Here is a 17,527-nt window from a genome sequence, read left to right on the forward strand (position 1 = left end):
CGTGAGCCCCAGGCCGAGTTCAGTGATCGTTTGCCTGCTTCTGCTGCTGTTGGAGGTGGGACGTTACGTTAGGGTCTTGGGCCTGTCCCACTTTGGCCGTCGGCTAATTTCGGAGCCCCGCGCGATGTCGCGCACAACTACATACCCCTCCGCGCTTCTCAGTGGGACTGGCCCCGTGCAGCCATACGATGCTCATACGCCTCAACGCGATCATGAGGTCACGTAATTTGCGTGCCAAGGACACGTAAGTGGGACAGGCCCTTTAAGAACTTATGAACTTGCAGCAAGATGATTTGAAAAAATTGATGCCACTAAACTAAGTCATTAAATCCCTGTTGAATTTCTAAACTATTTTTATTCTCTCTCTCCCCTTTAGCCTCTAAACGAGCGACCATTCATTCAGAAGCTTTTTCGTCCAGTCAGCACAGAAGGACAGCCACATAATCTCGGTGACTTGTTGAAAGAAATGGTTCCTATCAGTGTAACGTCTGAAGGTAAAACCTGGATCATTGCACAGTCATATGACCCAAATGTAATGCACCATTTGCGTTCTGTTGGTGACTTCCATGCAAACACAAAAAGCAATTTTTATTTAGTTGAATCCAAATTTTAAATGACTAAAGAAGATGCCAAGTGAGACACATTGTGAGAGAAGTTGAAAACAAAGGGCTGGAGTAACTCAGCGGGTCAGACAGCTGGAAAATGTTACGGGTCGAGATCTTTCTTCAGACTGATTGTGCTGGATGCAGGAGAAAGCTGGAAGAGTGGAGGGGGCAGGACATAGTGATAGGTGGATACAGGGGATACAGATATCAGGGAGCAGCGGTAGAGTTGCTGCCTTACAGCGCCAGAGACCCCGGTTCGATCCTGACCACGGGTGCTGTCCGTACAGAGTTTGTACGTTCCCCCTGTGACTGCGTGGGTTTTCTCCGGGTGCTCCGGTGTCCTCCTACATTCCAAAGACGTACAGGTTTGCAGGTCAATTGGCTTCTGTAAATTGTCCCTAGCGTGTAGGATAGTGTTAGTATACGGGGCGATCGCTGGGGTTAGCGCGGACTCGTGGGCCGAAGGGCCTGTTTCCACTCTGTGTCTCTAAACTAATCCAAGCATGTGAGAGGTTTTTTTGATAGGCAGTTGGTGAACAAGTAAGTAAGTAAGTAAGTTTATTGGGCAAGTATTCACATACAAGGAATTTGCCTTGGTGCTCCAGCCACAAGTACCAACATGACATACAGTGACAGTTACGAATGACTCAGAAAACACTAAACATTATTGATAAAACACCATTGATCAAGCATGTGAACCAACAAAATACCAGATCAAAAGGAGGCTACAGATTTTTGGCTGTTGAGTAGAGCAACTACTCGTGGATAAAAACTGTTTTTATGTCTGGCTGTGGCAGCATTGACCGTCCGGAGTCGCCTTCCAGAGGAAAGTGATTCAAAGAGTTTGTGGCCAGGGTGAGAGGGGTCAGAGATGATCTTGCCCGCTCGCTTCCTGGCCCTTGCAGTGTACAGTTCGTCAATGGAGGGAAGGTTGCAGCCAATAACCTTTTCTGCTGATCGGACGATTCGCTGCAGCCTCCAGGTGTCGTGCTTGGTGGCTGAGCCAAACCAGACCATGATGGAGAAGATGAGGACAGACTCTACGATGGCCGTGTAGAATTGGACCATCATTGCCTGTGGCAGATTGTGCTTCCTCAGCTACCGTAGGAAGTACATCTTCTGTTGTGCCTTTTTGACTGTGGAGTCGATGGTAGCCCCCCACTTAAGGTCCTTGGAGATGATGGTTCCCAGGAACTTAAAAGACTCCACAGATGCGACTGTGGTGTTGTTGATGGTGAATGGGGTGAGGGGAGTGTTGAGCTCTAGGTTGTTGCGACGGCACTAGGACGCCAGCTGTGTCACTTCCTGTCTGTAGGCAGATTCCTCCCCATCCTGGATCAGTCCAATCGGGGTTGTGTCGTCTGCAAACTTGAGAAATTTGACAGAGGTGTCTGGGGAGGTGCAGTCGTTGGTGTAGAAAGAGTATGCAGCCTTGCGGTGCTCCTATGCTGAGAGTTTGCGGGTCGGTGATGTGCTTTCCCAGCCTCACATGCTGCTTCCTGTCTGTCAGAAAGCTGGTGATCCACCGACAGAGGGGTTCAGGCACAGTCAACTCGGAAAGGCCAGAAATGAAAAGACTAAAGGTGTGAGATTTAGCAGAGAAGAGTTGCAAATCGTGAAGCCAGAGGAATGACTAAACTTTGGCTCTTGGTTCAGGTGATCACAATAGTCATGCTGTCAATTTGAATTATAATTTTTGTTGCTAATTTGTCAAACTAAATTATTGAACTGTGACAGTATTTTTTCCTAGATTTTAATTCAGGCCACTCTCTTGCGACTGATTCCAAGATTCCAGATTCAAGATTCAAGAGAGTTTATTGTCATAGACCCCAGATAGGACAATGAAATTCTTGCTTTGCTTCAGCACACAGAATATAGAAGGCATGAATACAGAACAGATCAGTGTGTCCATATACCATTGTATAAATATATACACGCATCAATAAATAAAACAGATAAAGTGCAAATAAACAGATGACGGGCTATTAATGTTCAGAGTTTTGTTTGCGTTGAGTTCAATAGCCTGATGGCTGTGGGGAAGAAGCTGTTTCCGAACCTGGACGTTGCAGTCTTCAGGCTCCTGTACCTTCTACCTGAAGGCAGCGGGGAGATGAGTGTGTGGCCAGGATGGTGTGGGTCCTTGATGATACTGCCAGCCTTTTTGAGGCAGCGACTGCGATAGATTTTTAAAACTTGATGCTAATGGACTGCAGGTTAATGGAGATACGTGGGGTGAGTGTTTTACACAGAGTGGTGGGGGGGCAGGGAGCACGCTGCCAGAGGGTGGCACGGTGGCACAGCGGTAGAGTTGCGGCCTTGCAGCGCGAGACACCTAGGTTCGACCCCGACTGTACATTCACCCCGTGACCTTCGGTTTCCTCCCACACTCCACAAAGACGTACAGGTTTGTACGGCTTGATCGAAGTGTAAATTGTCCGTGGTGCCGTGCAGGATAGAGTTAATGTGCGGGGATCGCTGGTCGGTGCGGTGGGCCGAAGGGCCGGTTTCCGCGCTGTATTCCCAAAACTAAATACAAAAAAGACTAAAGGTGCTGGTGGTGGAAACAGAGAGGATCGTGGTGTTTAAGAGGCTTTTAGATAGGCACGTGGAAGTGCAAAGAATAGAAAGGATATGGCTCATGTACAGGCAGATAAGATCAGATTAACTCGGCACAAATATCATGCCAAATGTTTGTGGACTGAAGGGCCCGTTGCTGTGCTATCCTGTTCTATGTTCTATATACGCACAATAAAATCTTACTTCATTCTCAGGGTGGTTGGCAGATGGAACGAGCGATAGTTGAGGCATATAACAGCATTTAAAAATAACTTGGACGGGTACGTGGATAGGAAAGGTTCAGACAGACACACGGACTGGTGGGACTTAAAGCAACTATTAAAATAACTTGGACCAAAAGGGTTTCCTCCTTATTTTTACTCCACATGAACTGAGACTGAACCCGTTCTCAGTTCTTGTGAGACTCCAGCAGAGGTGCTTGCCAAAGGATAATTACTAGATAAAACTGGGAAATCCTGATACATTCCATCGTAGAAACCTAGAAAATAGGTGCAGGAGTAGGCCATTCAGCCCTTTGAGCCAGCACCACCATTCAATATGATCATGGCTGACAATCCAAAATGTGTACCCCGTTCCTGCGTTTTTACCCACATCCCTTGACTCCGTAAGAGCTAAATCTATCCAACTCTCTGTTGAAAAGGTCACTGTAATGTCAATGGACTAACAGTAGGTGGCAGACAGTAACACCATCTGGCTGTAAAATACACTGTCCCATCAACATCCCCTACATCACAAAGATTAATATTGTCACAGCCATCAGAGAGAACTAAAGCACTTTTGGGTTTTTTTACACACTCTCCACTATTGTCGGCTTCTGTAAATTGCTTTGTGGAAGTTTCTCGGGAGTGGATACGAAAGTGGGCTGACAGAGCTCATGTCAACTGTGGTCGATGGTCAGCATGACCTCGATGGGCCAAAGGGCCCGTTTCCGTGCTGTATCTTTAAAACAATATACTGACATGCTCCAGAAAATCGACACGCCTCTCCGTGGACTCCTACATTCCAACTCGGCCCCTCGTGTGTGGGGGGGTGGGGTGGGAGGGGGGGGGGGGAAACTTTTAAATCTCTCCCTGCACGGGAGACCCGACCTTTTCTCGTCGGGTCTACGTTATCGTTGGGGCTGCAATGAGGAGCGGCCTCCAACAGGAAGAGACCGGGGACTCTGGTGCCGACGACTCACCTCACCGTCGCAGAGCTAGCCGAGTCCGGAGCGGGTGGAACGGTGGAGGAGTGCTGCTGCTGCTGCTGCTGCTGCTGTGGCCCGACCGGAGAGTCGGAGGCTCCAACGGCAGGTCTGCGGACGGCGGCACCGGGAGCCCGCGGGTCCCTGGAGGGAGACCGCTTTTCTGGGCTCTCGCAACGGCGACTTCTCCCGCCCGAGTTGCGGGGTCGAAGAGCTCCTGGAGCGGGGCCTAACATCACCGCCCCGCGCGGCTTGGAATGGCCGCGGGACTCTGCGAGCGCACGCCGGGGGCTCCAACACCAAGACCCGGTGTGCGACCTCGCACCACCCGGCGTGGCTTTAATGGCCGCGGGACAATTGCCATCGCCAGCCGGGGGCTTTGACTTTGACGGGGGGGAGAGTGCAGTGGAGAGATAAGTTTATTTGGCCTTCCATCACAGCGATGTGACGGATGTTTATGTAAATTATGTTGTGTCTTGGGTCTATTTGTGTGTAATGTATGGCTGCAGAAACGGCATTTCGTTTGGACCTCAAGGGGTCCAAATGACAATTAAATGTATCTTGTATCTTGTACACTCCACGCCCTTCTTATTCATGGGTGAATACTGATTAGTTTTAGAGATACCATGTGGAAACAGGCCCTTCGGCCCACCTGGCTTTCATAGCGAAAGGATTTGAGTATAGGAGCAGGGAGGTTCTACTGCAGTTGTACAGGATCTTGGTGAGACCACACCTGGAGTATTGCGTACAGTTTTGGTCTCCAAATCTGAGGAAGGACATTATTGCCATAGAGGGAGTGCAGAGAAGGTTCACCAGACTGATTCCTGGGATGTCAGGACTGTCTTATGAAGAAAGACTGGATAGACTTGGTTTATACTCTCTAGAATTTAGGAGTTTGAGAGGGGATCTTATAGAAACTTACAAAATTCTTAAGGGGTTGGACAGGCCAGATGCAGGAAGATTGTTCCCGATGTTGGGGAAGTCCAGGACAAGGGGTCACAGCTTAAGGATAAGGGGAAAATCCTTTAAAACCGAGATGAGGAGAACTTTTTTCACACAGAGAGTGGTGAATCTCTGGAACTCTCTGCCACAGAGGGTAGTTGAGGCCAGTTCATTGGCTATATTTAAGAGAGAGTTAGATGTGGCCCTTGTGGCTAAGGGGATCAGAGGGTATGGAGAGAAGGCAGGTACGGGATACTGAGTTGGATGATCAGCCATGATCATATTGAATGGCGGTGCAGGCTCGAAGGGCCGAATGGCCTACTCCTGCACCTAATTTCTATGTTTCTATGTTTCTACCTGGTCCGTGCCGACCAGCGATCATCCGTACACTAGTTTCTATGTTATCCCAGTTTCACATCCCACAAGGTAATTTACAGAAGCCAATTAACCTACAAAGTCACACATTAGAATTTAATGTGCATTAAAATTTAACCTTGCATTAAATAGGACAACATAATCATCACAGCATTGAAGTAATAACCACAGAGCCTTCAGTATGACAACTTTAATTGCAGTCTTGCGGGATGAAAAACGGAGCTTAATGCACCCAATTTATTTATCTAGAAATAGAATAAATGTTTCTGCATTTCTGAGGATTGCATATTATACCGTCTGTTTTTAAGTAGAATTACATAAACATTTTTAAGTCATTATGCTTCATGTATATCCAAAACAAAAATCAAGGGGCCAAATTCCGTACGTCACACAATCTGGACAGCATTGTGAACAAAATTTTGCACAGGAAATTATAAATGCAACAAGCGCGATAAATCAAGTATAAAAAATATCCTCAACATTAATTGTCTTGGCAATGAAATGATTCCGTTGTAAGCCAGTTTCTCCAGGCTGGAAAAATTGCTCGGTAATTATAATCTATTATACCATTTAAAAACTTACTTTCGCCAAAATTGGAAGCGTTCGCTTGTAGGTAATTACCCACGCTAATCCCCTACAAGTTACTTTACTAGAAACGGTAGACAAAAACGCTGGAGAAACTCAGCGAGTGAGGCAGCATCTATGGAGCAAAGGAATATTCCTGCTGCCTCACCCGCTGAGTTTCTCCAGCGTTTTTGTCTGCCTTCGATTTTTCCCGCATCTGCAGTTCTTTCTTCGAACATTCCTACCACGGTGAGAAATTCTTATCACTTTCCTATCACTTGAGAAACGCAACAGTGCGTACTGAGAAGGAAAAGGATATCTCTGGATTTGTGTGGATTTACACTGGGATAGATAGGATAGAGAGTTAGACTTTCATTCCCGGGGGTGGGTAGGTCAAAGACCAGAGGGAAAAGCTTTGAGGGGAGAGGGGTAGAGTTTAAAGGGGAGGTGCAGGGAGAAATTTTTTTACGCAGGGAATAGTGGGTACTGAACTACTATCTACCTCATTGGTGGCCCTCGGACTGTCCTTGATCGGACTTTGCTGGCTTTACATTGCACTAAACGCTATTCCCGTATCATGTATCTGCACATTGTGGGCGGCTCGCTTGTAATCGTGTATTGTCTTTCCACTGACTGGACAGCACGCAACAAAAGCTTTTCACTGTACCCTGGGTGGTGATGGAGGCTGCCAGAGGTGGTGACGGAGGCAGATACGACAGTGGCATTTAAGGGGCTATCAGATAAGTAAATAGATATAGAGGGAAGGTAGACACAAATGCTGGAGAAACTCAGCGGGTGCAGCAGCATCTATGGAGCGAATGAAATAGGCAACATTTCGTGCCGAAACCCTTCTTCAGACTGATGGGGAGAAGGAAGGAAAAAGGGAGGAGGAGGAGCCCGAGGGCGGGGGGGATGGGAGGAGACAGCTCGAGGGTTAAGGAAGGGGAGGAGACAGCAAGGGCTAGCAAAATTGGCTCACATGCAGACAGGTGAGATAGCTTTAACTCTGAGATAGAGTGATACAGTGCGGAAACAGGTCCTTCGGCCCAACTTACCCACACCGGGCCAACATAGTCCCACCTGCTTGCTCTTGGTCCATATCCTTCCACACCTGTCCTATCCATGTACCTATCTAACTGTTTCTTAAACGTTGGGATAGTCCCAACCTCAACTACCTCCTCAGGCAGCTCGTTCCATACACCCACCACCCTTTGTGTGAAAAGGAGAAGGATCTCCTGTGGCGTTCTGTGCTGCATCTTGGTGGAACCAGTCTGTTGCTGAAGGTGCTCCTCAGGTTGACCAGTGTGTCACGGAGGGGGTGAGCTGTATTGTCCAGGATGCTCCGCAGTTTGAGGAGCATCCTCCCCTCCAAGGCCATCTCCAGTGAATCCAACTCCACCCACAGGATGGAGCCAGTGTGTTGATCCTATTGGTGTCCGCAGCCTTTGCCCTGCTGCCCCAGCACACGGCAGTGAAGAAGATGTACTGGCTACCACCAATTGGTAGAACATCTGCAGCATCTCACTGCAGATGTTGAAGGAGCGGAACCTTCTCAAAAAGTACAGACGGCTCTGTCCATTCTTGTACAGGGCCTCAGTGTTCCTGGACACTCCGAGATATTTTTGTACTCCCTGGTAAACTGCACATCCACACCATTGATGGAGACAGGGGCCAGGGGAGTTCCTCTCCTCCTAAAGTCCACCATGAACTCCTTAGTCTTGTCGGTGTTGAGCTGCAGGTGATTCAGCCCACACCACTCATCAAAGTTGTTGACGACACCTCTGTATTCAGCTTCCCTCCCCTCACTGATGCAGCCCACAGTTTCAGAGTCGTCTGTAAACTTCTGCAGGCGGCAGGAGTCCGGGTTATACCGGGGTCGTCCGAAGTGTAGATGGTGAACAGGAAGGCGGAGAGAACCATCCCCAGTAGGGCCCCTGTGTTGCTCATCACCATGTCCGAGACACAGTTCTGTAGCCTGACATATTGTGGTCGTCCAGTCAGGTAGTTGGTGATCCAGGACAGCAATGGAGCATCCACCCGCATCTTCGTCAGTTTGCTCCCTAGCAATGCAGGCCGGATGGAGTTAAAAGCACTGGAGAGGTAAAGAAAACATGATCCTCACAATGCTCCCTGGCTTATCGAGGTGAGCATTGGAACGATGGCGCCCTCAACCCCCATCTCTGTTTGGTATACGAACTGCAGGGGGCCCAAGTCGGGTTTAACCAGGGGTCGCAGGGGAGTGAGCACCAGGCTCTCCAGGGACTTCATGATGTGTGAAGTCAGGGCCACCAGTCTGTAGTCATTGGAGGAGCTGGGGTGCATCCTCTTTGGCACAGGAACCAGGCAGGATGTCTTCCACATCACAGGAACCCTCTCCAGTCTCAGGTTGAAGATATGCTGGGGTACTCTGCACAACTGGCTGGCGCACACACGCCTTGAGTACCTTAGGGCTGACACCATGGGGACCCCGCGCCCGGCTTTACCTGGGCGGAGCCTGCTCAGCTCCATCCTCACCTGCTCAGCCTTGACGATACGAAACGATAAAACTTTATTCATCCCCGGGGGGGGGGGGGGGGGGAAATTGTTCTGCCGACAGACAGTCACAACACACAAGGTACACAAAGACTTGGAATTAAAAATGAAAACAAAAATAAAAGGACACGCGGCTGTTGTCTGGCTGCCGTGTGTACAGCGCCTTCACCGGAACAAATGAACAAGCACAGACTGAGCAGAGGATTCTAAACTAGAGTGTCCCCCTTCCCCACACCGGGTCCCCCTTTGTTCTTCCACCATCCCCTCACAGCGGTTCCCCCCCCCCCCCCCCCCAGGCCGGTCCCCACCGTCCCTCACGGCAGTCCCCCCACGTCGACTCCCCATTATTTTCCCCTCACGCTCATCGACGGCAAGGATCCCGTTCCCACCGAGACTCCTGTTCCCACCGAGGTTCCGGTTCCCACCGAGACTCATGTTCCCACCGAGGTTCCGGTTCCCACCGAGGCTCCTGTTCCCACCGAGGCTCCCGCTGCTGTTGCTGAGGCCCCCCGCTACCGCCAAGGCTCTCGTTGCCACCGCCGAGGGTCCTTCGGCCCAGACAGGCCTCGCCGCCCTGCTTCACCGCAGTCCCCTGAGAGGTCTGTGAGGCGAGTCGGGCCTACGAGGGTGCGTTCTGGTCGTCGTTCGTCACTCCCGCCGTGCACGCAGCTCCCCGGGACACTCCCACTGTGCGCAACAGGCGCGACAAAGATAGGGCAGAGGAAGTGGACAACGGGGGATTGAAGAGGAGAGTCTGTCAGGGATCAGTGGGGAGGATGGGCAGAGGCCCCACCATCAAATCTATTAAAACAAACAGGTTTAGCTCGTTGGCCCAGTTTAATTTAGTTTAGTTTATTAGTCATGTGTACGGAGTTACAGTGAAAAGCTCTTTTGTTGCGTGCTAACCCGTCAGCAGAAAGACCATACATGGTTACAATCGAGATATCCACGGTGTACAGAAACATGATCAAGTGAATAACTGAATAGCGTTTAGTGTAAGGTAAAGTCCAGCAAAGTCTGATCAAAGATGGTTAAAGGGTGGTCAATACATAGAAATATAGAAACATAGACAATAGGTGCAGGAGTAGGCCATTCGGCCCTTCGAGCCTGCACCGCCATTCAATATGATCATGCCTGATCATCCAACTCAGTATCCCGTACCTGCCTTCTCTCCATACTCCCTGATCCCTTTAGCCACAAGGGCCACATCTAACTCCCTCTTAAATATAGCCAATGAACTGGCCTCAACTACCTTCTGTGGCAGAGAATTCCAGAGATTCACCACTCTCTGTGTGTGAAAAATGTTTTTCTCATCTCGGTCCTAAAAGATTTCCCCCTTATCCTTAAACTGTGACCCCTTGTTCTGGACTTCCCCAACAGCGGGAACAATCTTCCTGCATCTAGCCTGAATACAGTCGATGGTAGGTCAGGACCGCTCTCCAGTTGGTGGTAGGAGGATTCAGTTGCCTGATAACAGCTGGAAAGAAACTCTCCCTGAATTTGGAGGTGAGCGTTTTCACACTTCTGCACCTCTTGCCTGATGGGAGAAGAGGGAGTGTCTGGGGTTATGCTGGAGACCTTGCCGAGGCAGGGTGTGGTGTAGATGGAGTCAATGAAAGGGGAGGTTGGTTTGCGTGATGGCCTGGGCTGCGTCCACAATCCTCTGCAATTTCTTGCTGTCTTAAGATGGAGCCATTCGCAAACCAAGCTGCGAAGCATGCCGGTAAAACGCTTTCTACGGCGTATCTGTAGAAGTCAGTGAGAGTTGTTTGGGGGGGGGGGGGGCATTCCGAACTTCCTAGGCCTTCCAAGGAAGCAGTGGCATTGGTGTGCTTTCTAGCTTAGATGTGACTGGTCCAAAACAAGTTGCTGCTAATATTTAGAGTTTGGGTAGATAGGGTGGTAAAGAAAGCTTTTGGTGTGCTGGCCTTTATAAATCAGAGCATTGAGTATAGAAGTTGGGATGTAATGTTAAAATTGTACAAGGCATTGGTGAGGCCAATTCTGGAGTATGGTGTACAATTTTGGTCGCCTAATTATAGGAAGGATGTCAACAAAATAGAGAGAGTACAGAGGAGATTTACTAGAATGTTGCCTGGGTTTCAGCAACTAAGTTACAGAGAAAGGTTGAACAAGTTAGGGCTTTATTCTTTGGAGCGCAGAAGGTTAAGGGGGGACTTGATAGAGGTCTTTAAAATGATGAGAGGGATAGACAGAGTTGACGTGGAAAAGCTTTTCCCACTGAGAGTAGGGAAGATTCAAACAAGGGGACATGACATGAGAATTAAGGGACTGAAGTTTAGGGGTAACATGAGGGGGAACTTCTTTACTCAGAGAGTGGTAGCCGTGTGGAATGAGCTTCCAGTGAAGGTGGTGGAGGCAGGTTCATTTTTATCATTTAAAAATAAATTGGATAGTTATATGGATGGGAAGGGAATGGAGGGTTATGGTCTGAGCGCAGGTATATGGGACTAGGGGAGATTATGTGTTCGGCACGGACTAGAAGGGTCGAGATGGCCTGTTTCCGTGCTGTAATTGTTATATGGTTATATGGTGGTTTGTTTCAATAAAAATTTAACATCACAAATGGAAACCAAAAGTTGTTATTATAATTTCATCTCTTGTTGGAATTATATATATATTTTTTTCTTGGACTGAGCGATATCTTGGTCATCTTATAATTTAAGATGTATCTTCACAGCCAGTAGATGAGGTAATTTTATACATGTTTGAATTTCTAGACTCTGCCTAGCAATTTGAGTTATTAAAAAAAAACATTAGCAGGTTTTGAATTGCCTCCAGTGCTTTACAAAATTAATAACAAGCTCTCACCACGAATTTGCTTGTACGATGCTTAGCGTAACTTACCGTATTTCTGGCAATGAAGACAGACGCACCTGCGTTGAAGACGCATCCCCATTTCCAGTTGCTAAATTTTGAAACAAGGGTTGGCGGGCCAGGATCAAGGGTTTGGTTTGGTCTGTAGAAAGGTAGATGTGAAACTCCTTCAAGGAGGCAATCTGAACCGGGGAGCCTCCTTCTTCACCTGTCCCACAATGCGCTGTGCGGTTCAGGTCTGAGGGACGGGGACTTCCTGGCTCAGGGAGATGACATGAGGGAGAGAGAGAGCCCGGGACGCCGCTCTCCGCCCAGTAGCTACCCGCCAGCCACCACCTCCACCGGTTGCTCCTGTGCCGAAGGACACTGTGGCTGGCCAGCAGAAGGCACTGAGTTGGCGGCCGGTTCCGCTGTCCAGTCCCGGCAGCCGCTCGCAGCCACCTGGGTCAGCTGCGTGCCCCGCGAATGGCTGCAGATCCAAGGTCGCGAAAACTAATTGAAAAAAAATACGGCTGCGGGCTGGATGAGTTTGGGTTACGGGCCGGATCTGGGCCGTAAGTTGCCAACCCCTGTGTTAGGCCTCATTGTGCCCCCCTCCCCACCATGTGTTAAAATGAAAGATAGATTTGTCCCAAGTTTATCTTTCTTAGCTAACAAGTTAACCTTTGGCCTCCAAGATGCAGGTAAATCTTTGGGCCTTATTTTAGGGTAAAAAATAGCGTCTTCATTGCCGGCATATACGGTAATTTAAATTAGCAAAATATTTCCAGTTGTGTATAATTTTGAAACATACAACTGACATTAGTTCAAGTCACCTAAATAAACCAGATTGTAGCATTTGGCTTTTTAAATGTCATGTCCAGCGATTTTGTACTTGTGATGTTCGTTAATTGAAGGTAAACTCAGACTAAAATAATTACATTATTTAGGAAGTTCTTTCCATTGACTTGGGCGTTTTCAGTTTAGCAGTTGATGAAATAACAGCAATAGAACTTCCTCCATAGCTTTAATCTCTCCAGTAAAGCCCCCCGTCCCACTTTCACGACCTAATTGGCGACCTGTGCCGAGTTTGCCCTTGACTCATACTCGCAGCATGGTCGCCACAAGGTCGTAGGAGGTCTTCGTAACTCTTCCTCGTGCTCGTGAGTGGTCTCCGCGTACTCGTGGCCTCAAGTAGGTTGCGGTGTTTTTTCCAGCCTGATAAAAAAAGGCCACGAGTAAAAAAAAAGGTCTGCATGGAAAAAATGGATACTTTTTACTCGTAGGTAGGTCGTGGGTAGGTCATAGTAGGTCGTGAGGGTAGTCGTAGATGGTCATAGGTAATTGTAGGTCGGTAACTGGCCCGAGGAAAAAAATGCAAACATGACATCATTTTATCATGTGACCATTTTCCACTCGTAGCTAGTCATAGTTGGTCGTAGGTGTGGAAGACTGAAGTCAAGGTGGGGTGTAGGATATCGTAGACATAGTCGTAGGAGGTCGTAGACATAATCGTGGGAGGTCTTTTACTTCGGCGAGTCAACACGACCTTGACATTTTTTTCAACTTGTCTAGGGTCTTCTAAACTCGTGGATTAGGTCGTCCAAGTGGGACAGGCCCATAAGTACCAGGAAAGTCCATGGTTCAATTCTCAACATGCACCCGTTTTTACTATTCACACTCTAATCCCATTCTGTAGACATAAGGAACTGCAAATGCTGGTTTACAAAGAAAAGACACAAAGTATAGTCCAATTGTACCGTTCGATCACTCGTGTGTCAGACGACACATAGCTCGCTGTTGGCATCTGTCGTCGTCCAACATGTTGACAGAATTGGTCGCCCGACACGTCACAGAGTGCATCATGTGTCGTTGTTTCCGGGGATCGCCACGTCGAGCCAGTACCGCCATTCAATGTGATCATGGCTGATCATCCCCAATCAGTACCCCGTTCCTGCCTTCTCCCCATATCTTCTGACTCCGCTATCTTTAAGAGCCCTATCTAGCTCTCTCATGAAAGTATCCAGAGAACTGGTCTCCACTGCCCTCAGGCAGAGGTCACACCTGCATGCATTTGGCCCGTATCCCTCTAAAACTGTCCTATCCATGTACCTGTCCAAATGTTTCTTAAGCTTTGCGATAATCCCTGCCTCAACGACCTCCTCCAGCAGCTCATTCCATGCACCTACCACCCTTTGTGTGAAAATGTTACCCCTCAGGTTCCTATTAAATCTTTCCCCCGGATGGCAGGCATCAAATCACGTGTTCACAGAAGGTAGACAAAAATGCTGGAGAAACTCAGCCGGTGAGGCAGCCTCATACAATCCTTGCATGTCTCACCCGCTGAGTTTCTCCAGCATTTTTGGCCACCTTCAATTTTTCCAGCATCTGCAGTTCTTTCTTAAACGTGTTCACAGAAGGTGCGCAGCCGTGACGGCGGCTTTGCGCAGGATGCGGTGCAGACAGAGCTCGGCCGCGCCTGGCAGTAAAAAAATGACGGCTGCGTAAAATTGCGGGGGGGGGGGCAATCCGCCAGTGGGGCGGATGATTTCCGCCATAAGATGGGCCGTAGGTTGCTGACCACTGCCTTAAACCTGTGTCCTCTCGTTCTTGATTTCCCCTACTGTGGGCAAGAGACTCTGCATCTACCCGATCTATTCCTCTTACGATTTTGTACACTCCTATAAGATTACCCCTAATACTGCTGCGCTCCAAGGAATAGTCCAAGCTTGCTCGACCTCTCCCTCGAGTCCCAACGTTCAGGCCCTCGAGTCCCAGCGACATCCTGGTAAGTTATATGATATCTCACTTCCGCGTCCACTCCATGCAGTCAATGTACAGAGGCTAATTAACCTTCAAACCTGCACAAACCAGGATGAGGGAGAAAACTGGAGCACCCCGGAGGAGACCTACTTTGTCATGGGGAGAACGTACAAACTCCGTTCAGACAGGACCCGTAGTCCGGATTGAGCCCGGGTCTCTGGTGCTGTAAGGCAGCAACTCTACCGCTGTGCCACCGTGCCGCTCTATGAAGGCCTGACATATTTTTGGACTGTCCTGTCCTTTAACCAGGGGTGGGCAACCTTGTTCTGCACAGGGGCCAGGACCCATGTCTGTGAGCCGATGGCGGGCTACATCTATCACCATAGTTAATAAATGGAGGTAATAATAATACATGCTAACTGAATTAGTAATCAGTAATAATATACTAATAATACATAAATTAGTAATAATACGTACTAATAATACATACCAACTTAGTGTTGTTTTTCGCATTAGTCCTCATGTGTTTTTCAATTAATTTTCTGCAGTTCCCAGGTCACCTGCGTGCCCCGGTTCTGGCTGCAGCGGTTCCCAAGTCGTGAAAACAAATTGAAAAAAAAAAATGCTTGCGGGCCAGATGATTGCGGGTTACGGGCCGGATCTGGCCCGTGGGCCGTAGGTTGCCGACCTCTGCTTGAAACTAATAACCGATCTAAGAGCAGATTTGGAAAATGATGTTAAGCATTCAATCCAGTTAATGTTTCAATTGCTATATGCTGAATATGTGGATGAAGAATGAAAGCAGTTTGCTGAATATAGTCGTGGCCGATACGTTTGCCACTGGGTGGGATCACATTTCTTCAGACTAAATGGGGCCAACCACTTCACCATTTGAAGTGAAGTGACAACTCCTTGTATATCTAATCGCAAACATCTTCAGCCTAAAGTGCAGAGAGAGTAATCCATTGTACTGCAGCACAGTAAGTAGAGCCGCTGCCTCTCCCAGCGCCAGGGCACCTGGTTGAATCATGACCTTGAGTGCTGTTTGTATGCCGTTTGCACCTTCTCTCTGTAACCACATGTGTTCCCTCCCAGTGCTCCAGTTTCCCCGCGTCCCAAAGCCGTTTGGGTTGGTAGGTTAGTTGGATAATACTACGACCACTTGTGTGTACATCAGTGGTGGAACCGAGCTGAAATTGATGACGACATGCAGAGAACAAAGACTGGGGCTTGGATTTACGAGGATGTTGCCAGGACTCGAGGGTGTGAGCTATAGGGAGAGGTTGAGTAGGCTGGGACTCTATTCCTTGGAGAGCAGGAGGATGAGGGGTGATCTTATAGAGGTGTATAAAATCATGAGAGGAAGGGATCGAGTAGGTGCACAGAATCTCTTGCCCAGAGTAGGTGAATCGGGGTCTGAAGTCTAAAGAAGGGTCTCGACCCAAAACGTCACCCATTCCTTCTTTCCAGAGTAGCTGCCTGTCCTGCTGAATTACTCCAGCATTTTGTGACTATCTTCGGTTTAAACCAGCATCTGCAGTTCCTTCCTACACAAGTGAATGGAGGACCAGACGACATTGGTTTAAGGCGAAGGGGAAAAGATTTAATAAGAATCTGAGAGGTAACTTTTTCATCTAAAGGGTGGTGGGTGTATGGAACTTACCGTTTGAAGTTTGATCTTTATTTTATGAGAAGTGAGGGAATACGTGAAGAGCCCACCAGTCCGCATGCGCGTCAAACTTTAGAGCAGCTGTATGAAACCACAGAATAGTTGTTGACCTAAGCTATAGAAAGATTAACGAGTTTAGAAGTACCGAATTATCTTTATGAGAAGTAGGGTTGGGAGTGGAGGGCACGTATTTCCTCACTTCAACTTCTCATAAAATAAAGATCAAACTTCACACGGTAAGTTCTCGTTTAATCTTTCTATTTTATTTCGAAGTCACGTGAGTGACTACGTGAAGACTTCAAAGCTATGTCATTTCATGCAGTAACCCAATCTGTGTGTGAAACACTTAAACTGATAAACCATTAATGGTAGAAAAAACATGGGTTATTAATACCATGATGTTAACTTGCATACATGGCCATTGTTCTTAACCGGACCATAGGCCCAATAGATTTTTGAGTTAGACAAAAACTCATGCAACACTGTGCAGAATTCTATCTACACATATCCAGACATATTGAACCAAATTTTATAATTTATTAACATACAATATGTAAGCCTCTTGCTGTATGATGAAAGGGAAAATATCCATTCTATTGGCTGCTAATGAGCCATCAGCAATATCTTGAGACTATTGAATAACAATAAAGAACTATCTTTCATCTCATAGGTACTAGCAAGCTCAGTGCACTTGTATACCTAATGTCACCCCCAATCTCTGCTCTGGTGGGTATGCTGTCAACTTCAAATGTACGCAATCACGCCCATTTTACTTCAGCCGCCTTACCATGGCCTGAATGAATAGGCAAGATTGGCATTATTAAATATCATGTTGCCTCATACTTAATATCGCAAGAGGTATCTACTCATAACCCTCAAGTTTATCAGCTGCAAAATGTTCCATAGTTATCTAAAACTTGATGCCACCATACTGATCTCTGACACTCTCTTAGAGTGGGAGAAATAGTGCACCCCGAACCAGGCGTTGCCACATGCGTATGCCTCGGACCGCCTGTGCATGCTTCCGTAACACGGAGCATATTTTGTGACACCATCTCCAATAGTCTTTCGAGTGGGAGGAATATTCCAACCCTGAACCAGGGTTAGCTACAGGCATATAACTTGAACTGCCTGTGCATGCTTCCGTAATACGGTGCATAATATTTGGCACCATCTCCACCACTCCTTTCATCCAAGTGGGAGGAATATTGCAACCCTGAACCAGGAGCTGCCTCAGGCGTATGATTCAAACTGCCTGTACATGCCTCCGTTAACACGGAGCATTTCTCGTGCCACCATCTGATTCATCATATGTTCCAATTGAGACAAACGGCCAATCATATCTGGCATAGATGTGGGGACAGCATCCCGCTGACCCAAATCGTCCTACAGGACTTGTCCCACAGACTTGGCTTTGACTTTGCCCCGACTCGGGGTTGTCAAGCTGCTCCCTCTAGGAGCCGAACCGGGACTAGCTGTGCAGATCGGTGCTCTGTCGGT

At 48.0% G+C, this 17,527-nt stretch overlaps 1 protein-coding gene across 3 annotated transcripts in view; it reads left to right on the forward strand.

The window, feature by feature from the left end:
• Positions 1 to 17,527, forward strand: part of atg5 (ATG5 autophagy related 5 homolog (S. cerevisiae)) — a 161,502-nt gene that overhangs the window by 122,542 nt on the left and 21,433 nt on the right. For 2 of the 3 annotated variants that reach the window (XM_055635005.1, XM_055635007.1), the window contains one exon: positions 377 to 494. In XM_055635005.1, coding sequence (XP_055490980.1) covers positions 377 to 494 — 118 coding nt within the window. The remainder of the gene's footprint in view (positions 1 to 376; positions 495 to 17,527) is intronic. The other variant, XM_055635006.1, reaches the window with a different exon arrangement.

This window comes from Leucoraja erinacea, chromosome 5, assembly GCF_028641065.1.
Source record: "Leucoraja erinacea ecotype New England chromosome 5, Leri_hhj_1, whole genome shotgun sequence".
Lineage (NCBI taxonomy): Eukaryota > Metazoa > Chordata > Chondrichthyes > Rajiformes > Rajidae > Leucoraja > Leucoraja erinaceus.